Source organism: Passer montanus, unplaced genomic scaffold, assembly GCF_014805655.1.
Source record: "Passer montanus isolate IOZ18808 unplaced genomic scaffold, ASM1480565v1 scaffold525, whole genome shotgun sequence".
NCBI lineage: Eukaryota > Metazoa > Chordata > Aves > Passeriformes > Passeridae > Passer > Passer montanus.
In genome coordinates this window covers 9,360-19,171 of record NW_024370208.1, presented here as the reverse complement: position 1 = coordinate 19,171, position 9,812 = coordinate 9,360, and the positions used below count along the sequence as shown (strand labels likewise).

At 60.5% G+C, this 9,812-nt stretch overlaps 1 protein-coding gene across 1 annotated transcript in view; it reads left to right on the top strand.

Annotated features, from left to right (window-relative positions):
- Positions 1-357: 357 nt before the first annotated feature.
- Positions 358-9,812, top strand: part of NEURL4 (neuralized E3 ubiquitin protein ligase 4) — a gene marked incomplete at its 3' end in the record, with an annotated part of 18,635 nt that continues 9,180 nt past the window's right edge. The window contains exons 1-9 of the mRNA XM_039724254.1: positions 358-423; positions 1,159-1,217; positions 1,421-1,602; positions 3,595-3,680; positions 3,779-3,941; positions 5,556-5,757; positions 7,314-7,391; positions 7,526-7,603; positions 8,754-8,923. Coding sequence (XP_039580188.1) covers positions 358-423; positions 1,159-1,217; positions 1,421-1,602; positions 3,595-3,680; positions 3,779-3,941; positions 5,556-5,757; positions 7,314-7,391; positions 7,526-7,603; positions 8,754-8,923 — 1,084 coding nt within the window. The remainder of the gene's footprint in view (positions 424-1,158; positions 1,218-1,420; positions 1,603-3,594; positions 3,681-3,778; positions 3,942-5,555; positions 5,758-7,313; positions 7,392-7,525; positions 7,604-8,753; positions 8,924-9,812) is intronic.

Below are 9,812 nucleotides of genomic sequence, written 5' to 3'. Positions count from 1 at the left end.
CCATGTCCCCAGTGCCAGCACTGTGTCCCCATGTCCCCACGTCCCCGTGGTGTCCCCGTGTCCCCTCTCCAGGCGTGGCCACCTCGCTGACGCCGCAGGTGCTGTACGGCATGGTGGCCCTGTAGGGGATGGCCGTGTCCCCATGTCCCCGTGTCCCCATGTCCCCGTGGTGTCCCCATGTCCCCAGTGCCAGCACGGTGTCCCCATGTCCCTGTGGTGTCCCCGTGTCCCCTCCGCAGGCGTGGCCACCTCGCTGACGCCGCAGGTGCTGTACGGCGTGGTGGCCCTGTAGGGCATGGCCGTGTCCCCATGTCCCTGTGTCCCCATGTCCCCACTGTCCCCAGGGCCACTACCACCATGTCCCTGCTGTCCCCACGTCCCCGTGTCCCTTCTCCAGACGTGGCCACCTCGCTGACGCCGCAGGTGCTGTACGGCGTGGTGGCATGGCCGTGTCCCCGTGGTGTCCCCATGTCCCCACTGTCCCCAGGGCCACTACCACCATGTCCCTGCTGTCCCCACGTCCCCGTGTCCCTTCTCCAGACGTGGCCACCTCGCTGACGCCGCAGGTGCTGTACGGCGTGGTGGCATGGCCGTGTCCCCGTGGTGTCCCCATGTCCCCACTGTCCCCAGGGCCACTACCACCATGTCCCTGCTGTCCCCACGTCCCCGTGTCCCTTCTCCAGACGTGGCCACCTCGCTGACGCCGCAGGTGCTGTACGGCGTGGTGGCATGGCCGTGTCCCCGTGGTGTCCCCATGTCCCCACTGTCCCCAGGGCCACTACCACCATGTCCCTGCTGTCCCCACGTCCCCGTGTCCCTTCTCCAGACGTGGCCACCTCGCTGACGCCGCAGGTGCTGTACGGCGTGGTGGCATGGCCGTGTCCCCGTGGTGTCCCCATGTCCCCACTGTCCCCAGGGCCACTACCACCATGTCCCTGCTGTCCCCACGTCCCCGTGTCCCTTGTGGGGCAACGGGGGGATTGGGGACACTGGGGACATTGGGGACACTGGGGTCAATGAGGGCCGGACGGCGCTGCGGCCGCAGTGAGTGACCGTGGGGACAGCGGGGACAGCAGGGACATTGGGGACACTGGGGGGATTGGGGACATTGGGGGGATTGGGGACATTGGGGATATTGGGGATATTGGGGACACTGAGGACATTGGGGACACTGGAGGCATTGGGGTCAACGAGGGCCGGATGGCGCTGCGGCCGCAGTGAGTGACCAGGGGGACACTGGGGAAACTGGGGACATTGGGGACACTGGGGGGATTGGGGACACTGGGGTCAGCGAGGGCCGGACAGCGCTGTGGCCGCAGTGAGTGACCACAGGGATACTGGGGACATTGGGGGATTGGTGACACTGGGGAGAGCAGGGGGACACTGGGGGAATTTGGGCCATTGTCCCCACTGTCCCCAGTGCCACGGATGACTTCAACCACGGCGTGGTGCTGAGCGCGCGGCCCCTCGGGGACAACGAGCTGTTCCAGGTGCGCCTGGACAAGATGGTGGACAAGTGGGCGGGGTCCATCGAGATCGGCGTCACCACCCACAACCCCGCCTACCTGCAGCTGCCATCCACCATGACCAACCTGCGCTCAGGTGTGTCACCTGGGTCACCTTAATGTCACCTCAGGGTCACCTCAGGGTCACCTCAGTGTCCCCATCCCTGTCCCCTGTGTCCCTGATGTCCCCAGTGTCCCATTGTCCCCAATGTCCCCCAATGCCCCCAATGTCCCCAATGTCCCCAATCCCCCATTGTCCCCAATGTCCCCAATGTCCCCAGTGTCCCCGATGTCCCCAATGTCCCCTGTGTCCCTGATGTCCCCAGTGTCCCATTGTCCCCAATGTCCCCCAATGCCCCCAATGTCCCCAATGTCCCCAATCCCCCATTGTCCCCAATGTCCCCAATGTCCCCAGTGTCCCCGATGTCCCCAATGTCCCCTGTGTCCCTGATGTCCCCAGTGTCCCATTGTCCCCAATGTCCCCCAATGCCCCCAATGTCCCCAATGTCCCCAATCCCCCATTGTCCCCAATGTCCCCAATGTCCCCAGTGTCCCCGATGTCCCCAATGTCCCCTGTGTCCCTGATGTCCCCAGTGTCCCATTGTCCCCAATGTCCCCCAATGCCCCCAATGTCCCCAATGTCCCCAATCCCCCATTGTCCCCAATGTCCCCAATGTCCCCAGTGTCCCCGATGTCCCCAATGTCCCCTGTGTCCCTGATGTCCCCAGTGTCCCATTGTCCCCAATGTCCCCCAATGCCCCCAATGTCCCCAATGTCCCCAATCCCCCATTGTCCCCAATGTCCCCAATGTCCCCAGTGTCCCCGATGTCCCCAATGTCCCCTGTGTCCCTGATGTCCCCAGTGTCCCATTGTCCCCAATGTCCCCCAATGCCCCCAATGTCCCCAATGTCCCCAATCCCCCATTGTCCCCAATGTCCCCAATGTCCCCAGTGTCCCCGATGTCCCCAATGTCCCCTGTGTCCCTGATGTCCCCAGTGTCCCATTGTCCCCAATGTCCCCCAATGCCCCCAATGTCCCCAATGTCCCCAATCCCCCATTGTCCCCAATGTCCCCAATGTCCCCAGTGTCCCCGATGTCCCCAATGTCCCCTGTGTCCCTGATGTCCCCAGTGTCCCATTGTCCCCAATGTCCCCCAATGCCCCCAATGTCCCCAATGTCCCCAATCCCCCATTGTCCCCAATGTCCCCAATGTCCCCAGTGTCCCCGATGTCCCCAATGTCCCCTGTGTCCCTGATGTCCCCAGTGTCCCATTGTCCCCAATGTCCCCCAATGCCCCCAATGTCCCCAATGTCCCCAATCCCCCATTGTCCCCAATGTCCCCAATGTCCCCAGTGTCCCCGATGTCCCCAATGTCCCCTGTGTCCCTGATGTCCCCAGTGTCCCATTGTCCCCAATGTCCCCCAATGCCCCCAATGTCCCCAATGTCCCCAATCCCCCATTGTCCCCAATGTCCCCAATGTCCCCAGTGTCCCCGATGTCCCCAATGTCCCCTGTGTCCCTGATGTCCCCAGTGTCCCATTGTCCCCAATGTCCCCCAATGCCCCCAATGTCCCCAATGTCCCCAATCCCCCATTGTCCCCAATGTCCCCAATGTCCCCAGTGTCCCCGATGTCCCCAATGTCCCCTGTGTCCCTGATGTCCCCAGTGTCCCATTGTCCCCAATGTCCCCCAATGCCCCCAATGTCCCCAATCCCCCACTGTCCCCATTAATGTCCCCACTGTCCCCAGTGTCCCCAATGTCCCCAATCCCCCATTTTCCCCAATGTTCCCCATGTCCCCCATCACCCCATGTCCCCCATTGCCCCAATCCCAATGTCCCCCCGGTGTCCCCATTGTCCCCAATGTCCCCAATCCCCCACTGTCCCCATTAATGTCCCCACTGTCCCCAGTGTCCCCAATGTCCCCAATCCCCCATTGTCCCCAGTGTCCCCTGTGTCCCCGATGTCCCCAGTGTCCCTCCTTATATGCACTCCCCGATGTCCCCAATCCCCCATTGTCCCCAATGTCCCCCATTGTCCCCAGTGTCCCCAGTGTCCCCAATCCCCCACGATGTCCCCGATGTCCCCAGGCACGTGGATGATGACCGGGAACGGCGTCATGCACAACGGCACCACCGTGCTGGACGAGTACGGCCACAACCTGGACCGCCTCAAGGTGGGGACCCCGCGGCCACCGCGGCCACCGCGGCGCGCCGCCGCCACCGGGGACGCGTCCCCGCTGTCCCCGTGCCGGCGGTGACGCTGTCCCCCCAGGCGGGGGACACGGTGGGCGTGGTGCGCAGGGACGACGGCACGCTGCACTTCTTCGTCAACGGCGTGGCGCAGGGCCCGGCCGCCTGGAACGTGCCGCCCAACGTCTACGCCGTGGTGGACCTGTACGGGCAGGCGGCGCAGGCCACCATCGTGGACGAGGGAGGTGGGTGGCACCTCTGGGGACATCGGGGACATTGGGGACACTGGGGACATTGGGGTAATGGGGGCATTGGGGACACTGGGGACATGACCTGTACGGGCAGGCGGCGCAGGCCACCATCGTGGACGAGGGAGGTGGGTGGCACTGGGGACACTGGGGACATTGGGGACATCAGGGGGGATTGGGGACACTGGGAGCATTGGGGTTATTTGGGTTATTGGGGTTATTGGGGGTAATGGGGACACTGGGGGTAATGGGGACATTGGGGGTAATGGGGACATTGGGATCAGGACCTGTACAGGCAGGCGGCGCAGGCCACCATCGTGGACGAGGGAGGTGGGTGACACCTCTGGGGACATCGGGGACATTGGGGACATTGGGGACACTGGGGACATGGGGGACATTGGGGTTATTAGGGTTATTGGGGGCACTGGGATAATGGGGACATTGGGGACACTGGGGACATTGGGGACATCGGGAACATCGGGGACATTGGGGACATGGGGGTTATTGGGGACACTGGGGACACCGGGGACATTGGGGTAATGGGGACATCGGGGACAGGACCTGTACGGGCAAGTGGCACAGGCCACCATCGTGGACGAGGGAGGTGAGGGACAACGGGGACACTGGGGACATTGGGGACATTGGGGACATTGGGGGCATCGGGGGACCTTGGGGACATTGGGGATTCTGGGGACCTTGGGGACATTTGGGACAGGAGGAGAATTTGGTGTTTTGGGCCACGAAAGATCTTGAAGGACACTGGGGACATGGAGAACTCTGGGGACACTGGGGACACTGGGGAGATTGGGGTTATTGGGGGCACTGGGGTAATGGGGACATTTGGGACATTGGGATGGGGGACCTTGGGGACATTGGGGATTCTGGGGACCTTGGGGACATTTGGGACAGGAGGAGAATTTGGTGTTTTGGGCCACGAAAGATCTTGAAGGACACTGGGGACATGGAGAACTCTGGGGACATTGGGGACACTGAGGGCATTGAGGACCTTGAGGGCATTGGGGACATTGGGGACATCGGGGACGTTGGGGACCTTAGGGACACGAGGAGAATTTGGTGTTTTGGGCCACGAAAGATCTTGAAGGACACTGGGGACATGGAGAACTCTGGGGACATTGGGGACACTGAGGGCATTGAGGACCTTGAGGGCATTGGGGACATTGGGGACACTGGGACACTGGGGACATGAGGAGAGTTTGATATTTTGGGGCATGAAAGATCTTGAAGGACACTGGGGGCATGGAGAACATCGGGGACACTGGGGATACTGGGGACATTGGGGACACTGGGGACATTGGGGACATTGGGGACACCAGGGGATCTTGGGGACATTGGAGACATTGGGGACCTTGGGGACATTGGGGACTTGAGGAGAATTTGGTGTTTTGGGCCATGAAAAATGTCAAAGGACACTGGGGACACGGAGAACTCTGGGGACACCGGGGGACCTTGGGGACACTGGGGACATTGGGGACACTGGGGACATGAGGAGAATTTGGTGTTTTGGGACACAAAAGATCTTGAAGGACATTGGGGACCTTGGGGACACTGGGGACCTTGGGGCCGTCCCCGAGCCGCCTGGCGTGTCCCCAGAGGTGTCCTCGCTGGCTGGGGACGGCTCGGAGGGTGACAGCGGCGGTGGCAGCCCCGAGGGCGCGTCCCCGGGCGCGTCCCCGAGCGACCTGCGCTTCCACCGGCTGCACGGCGCCAACGCCGTCATCACCAACGGCGGCCGCACCGCGCTGCGCCAGAACTGCCGCTCCGAGTTCAACGACGCCATCGTCATCTCCAACCGGTGAGCAGACCGAAATATCCCGAAATTCCCAAAAAAATCCCCAAAAAATCCACCCAGAAACAGCGAAATCCCAAAAAACCCAGTAAAATCCCAAAAAACCCCATTAAAATCCCAAAAACGTGCCCCAAACGCTGCCAGGACGGCTGCTCCGGGTTCAACAATGCCATCGTCATCTCCAACCGGTGAGCAGACCCGGAATATCCCAAAAACCCAAAAAAATCCCTGAAAAAATCCACCCAGGAATCCCGAAATTGTGAAATCCCAAAAAAACCCTGTTAAAATCCCAAAAACGTGCCCCAAACGCTGCCAGAACGGCCGCTCCGAGTTCAACGATGCCATCGTCATCTCCAACCGGTGAGCAGACCCGGAATATCCCAAAAACCCAAAAAAATCCCCCAAAAAAACGGCCCCGGAATGCTGAAATCCCAAAAAACTGCCCCAAAGCCTGCCAAAACTGCCGCTGTGAGTTGAACGATGCTATCGTCATCTCCAACCGGTGAGCAGACCCGGAATATCCCAAAAACCCAAAAAAATCCCCCAAAAAAACGGCCCCGGAATGCTGAAATCCCAAAAAACTGCCCCAAAGCCTGCCAAAACTGCCGCTGTGAGTTGAACGATGCTATCGTCATCTCCAACCGGTGAGCAGACCCGGAATATCCCAAAAACCCAAAAAAATCCCCCAAAAAAACGGCCCCGGAATGGTGAAATCCCAAAAAACCCTGTTAAAATCCCAAAAAACTGCCCCAAACCCTGCCAGAACTGCCGCTCTGAGTTCAACGATGCTATCGTCATCTCCAACCGGTGAGCAGACCCGGAATATCCCAAAAACCCAAAAAAATCCCCCAAAAAATCCACCCAGGAATCCCGAAATTGTAAAATCCCAAAAAAATCCCCCAAAAAATCCACCCAGGAATCCCGAAATTGTAAAATCCCAAAAAAATCCCCCAAAAAAACGGCCCCGGAATGGTGAAATCCCAAAAACCCCTGTTAAAATCCCAAAAACGTGCCCCAAACCCTGCCAGAACGGCCGCTCCGAGTTCAACGATGCCATCGTCATCTCCAGCCGCTGAGGAGACCAAAATATCCCAAAATTCTCGAAATTCCCAAAAAAATCCCCCAAAAAAACGGCCCCGGAATGGTGAAATCCCAAAAACCCCTGTTAAAATCCCAAAAACGTGCCCCAAACCCTGCCAGAACGGCCGCTCCGAGTTCAATGACGCCATCGTCATCTCCAGCCGCTGAGGAGACCAAAATATCCCAAAATTCTCGAAATTCCCAAAAAAATCCCCCAAAAAATCCACCCAGGAATCCCGAAATTGTGAAATCCCAAAAAAATCCCGGTAAAATCCCCCAATCCAACCCCAAATCCAACCATTTCCCAATTTTGGGGTGTCCCAGCTCTGAATTTTGGGGTGATTTCCCATTTTTGGGGTGATTTCCCCATTTTTGGGGTGATTTCCTGGTTTTTGGGGTGTCCCAGCTCTGATTTTTGGGGTGATTTCCCCGTTTTTGGGGTGTCCCATTTTTGGGGTGATTTCCCGGTTTTTGGGGCGCAGGGCCCTGCGGGACGGGGAGCTGTTCGAGATCGTCATCCAGAAGATGGTGGATCGATGGTCGGGCTCCATCGAGGCCGGTGAGGGGACACGGGGACACTGAGGGGACACGGGGACACTGAGGGGACACTGGGGGACATCGGGGACACCTGGGGACATCAGGGACAATGGGGACACCTGGGGACATCGGGGACACTGGGGACATCGGGGACATTTGGCACCGCCATCCGCCCCGAGGACCTGGAGTTCCCCAACACCATGACGGACATCGACTACGACACCTGGATGCTCAGGTGGGGACACCGGGGACACCGGGGACAGCTGGGGACACCTGGGGACACCGGGGACAGCTGGGGACACCGGGGACAGCTGGGGACAGCCGTGTCCCCAAGGGCCACCTGGGACACCTGGGGATCACTGATGTCCCCACTGGGACACCTGGGAGTCCCTCTTTGTCCTTCCTGTCCTTGGTGTCCCCAAAGGGTCAGCAATGTCCCCAAAGGGTCACCAGTGTCCCCAAGGGACCCTGGGGTGTCCTGGGTGTCCCCAAGAGGTCACTGATGTCCTCAAGGGACCCTGGGGGTGTCCTGAGTGTCCCCAAGGGGTCACCAGTGTCCCCAAGGGGTTTTGTTGGGTCACGGGGTTCCCTGAGGGTCCCTGATTGTCCCCAAGGGTCCCTGTGTGTCCCTGAGGGTCCCTGATTGTCCCCAAGGGTCCCTGTGTGTCCCCAAGGGTCCCCGTGTGTCCCCAAGGGTCTCCGTGTGTCCCCGAGGGTCCCTGATTGTCCCCAAGCGCTGCAGCATGGGGGGCAGGGAGGTGTCCCCTCGTGTCCCCATGGTGTCCCCATGGCTGCGTCCCCACTGTCACTGTGTCCCTGTCCCCGTGTCCCCGTGGCTGTGTGTCTGTCCCCATGGCTGTGTGTCTGTCCCTGTCCCTGTGTCCCTGTCCCTGTCCCTGTGGCTGTGTCAGGGCTGTGTCCCCAATGTCCCCAATGTCCCCAATGTCCCCAATGTCCCCACGATGTCCCCGTGTCCCCGCAGTGGCACGGCCATCATGCAGGACGGGAACACCATGCGCAACAACTACGGCTGTGACCTGTCCCTGTGTCCCTGTGTCCCTGTGTCCCTGTGTCCCTGTCCCTGTGTCCCTGTGTCCCCGTGGCTGTGTCAGGGCTGTGTCCCCATGGTGTCCCCCCATGTTCCCAATGTCCCCACGATGTCCCCGTGTCCCCGCAGCGGCACGGCCATCATGCAGGACGGGAACACCATGCGCAATAACTACGGCTGTGACCTGTCCCTGTGTCCCTGTGTCCCTGTGTCCCTGTGTCCCTGTCCCCGTGGCTGTGTCAGGGCTGTGTCCCTGTCCCCATGGCTGTGTGTCTGTCACTGTGATGATGTCAGGGCTGTGTCCCCGTGTCCCCACGATGTCCCCGTGTCCCCGCAGCGGCACGGCCATCATGCAGGACGGGAACACCATGCGCAATAACTACGGCTGTGACCTGGACGCGCTGGGCACGGGCGCGCGGATCGGGATGATGCGCACGGGGGGAGGGGACCTGCGCTACTTCATCGACGGCACCGACCAGGGCGTGGCCTGCTCGGGGCTGCCACCAGGTACCCTGGGGACACTGGGGACACCGGGGACACTGGGGACACTGGGGATATTGGGGATAGCCAGGGGATTGGGGACATCCAGGGTGTGGCCTGCTCAGGACTGCCACCAGGTATGGGGACACTGGGGACACCGGGGACACTGGGGACACTGGGGATATTGGGGATAGCCAGGGGATTGGGGACATCCAGGGTGTGGCCTGCTCAGGACTGCCACCAGGTATGGGGACACTGGGGACACCGGGGACACTGGGGACATCGGGGACAGTGGGGACATTGGGGGCACTGGGGACACTGGGGACATTGGGGGCATTGGGGACACTGGGGACATTTGGAGATGTTGAGGGGCATGAGGGTGGTAACACTGAGGTGACACTGAGGTGACACAGATAATTGGGGACAGCCAGGGGATTGGGGACAGCCAGGGCGTGGCCTGCTCGGGGCTGCCACCAGGTATGGGGACACTGGGGACAGCCGGGGACACTGGGGACAGCCAGGGCATTGGGGACATTTTTGGGCACTAGGGACATTGGGGACATTTGGAGATGTTGGGGAGCATGAGGGTGGTGGCACTGAGGTGACACTGAGGTGACACAGGTGACACAGGTCACACAGGTGATACAGGTGACACAGGTGACACAGAGGTCACACAGGTGACACAGGTGACACTGAGGTGACACAGGTGACAGTGACACAGGTGACACAGGTGACAGTGACACAGGTGACGCAGGTGACAGTGACACAGGTGACACTGAGGTGACCCAGGTGTCCCCGTGTCCCAGAGGTGTACGCCGTGGTGGATCTCTACGGTCAGTGTGTCCAGGTGACACAGGTGACAATGACACAGGTGACACAGGTGACAGTGACACAGGTGACAGTGACACAGGTGACA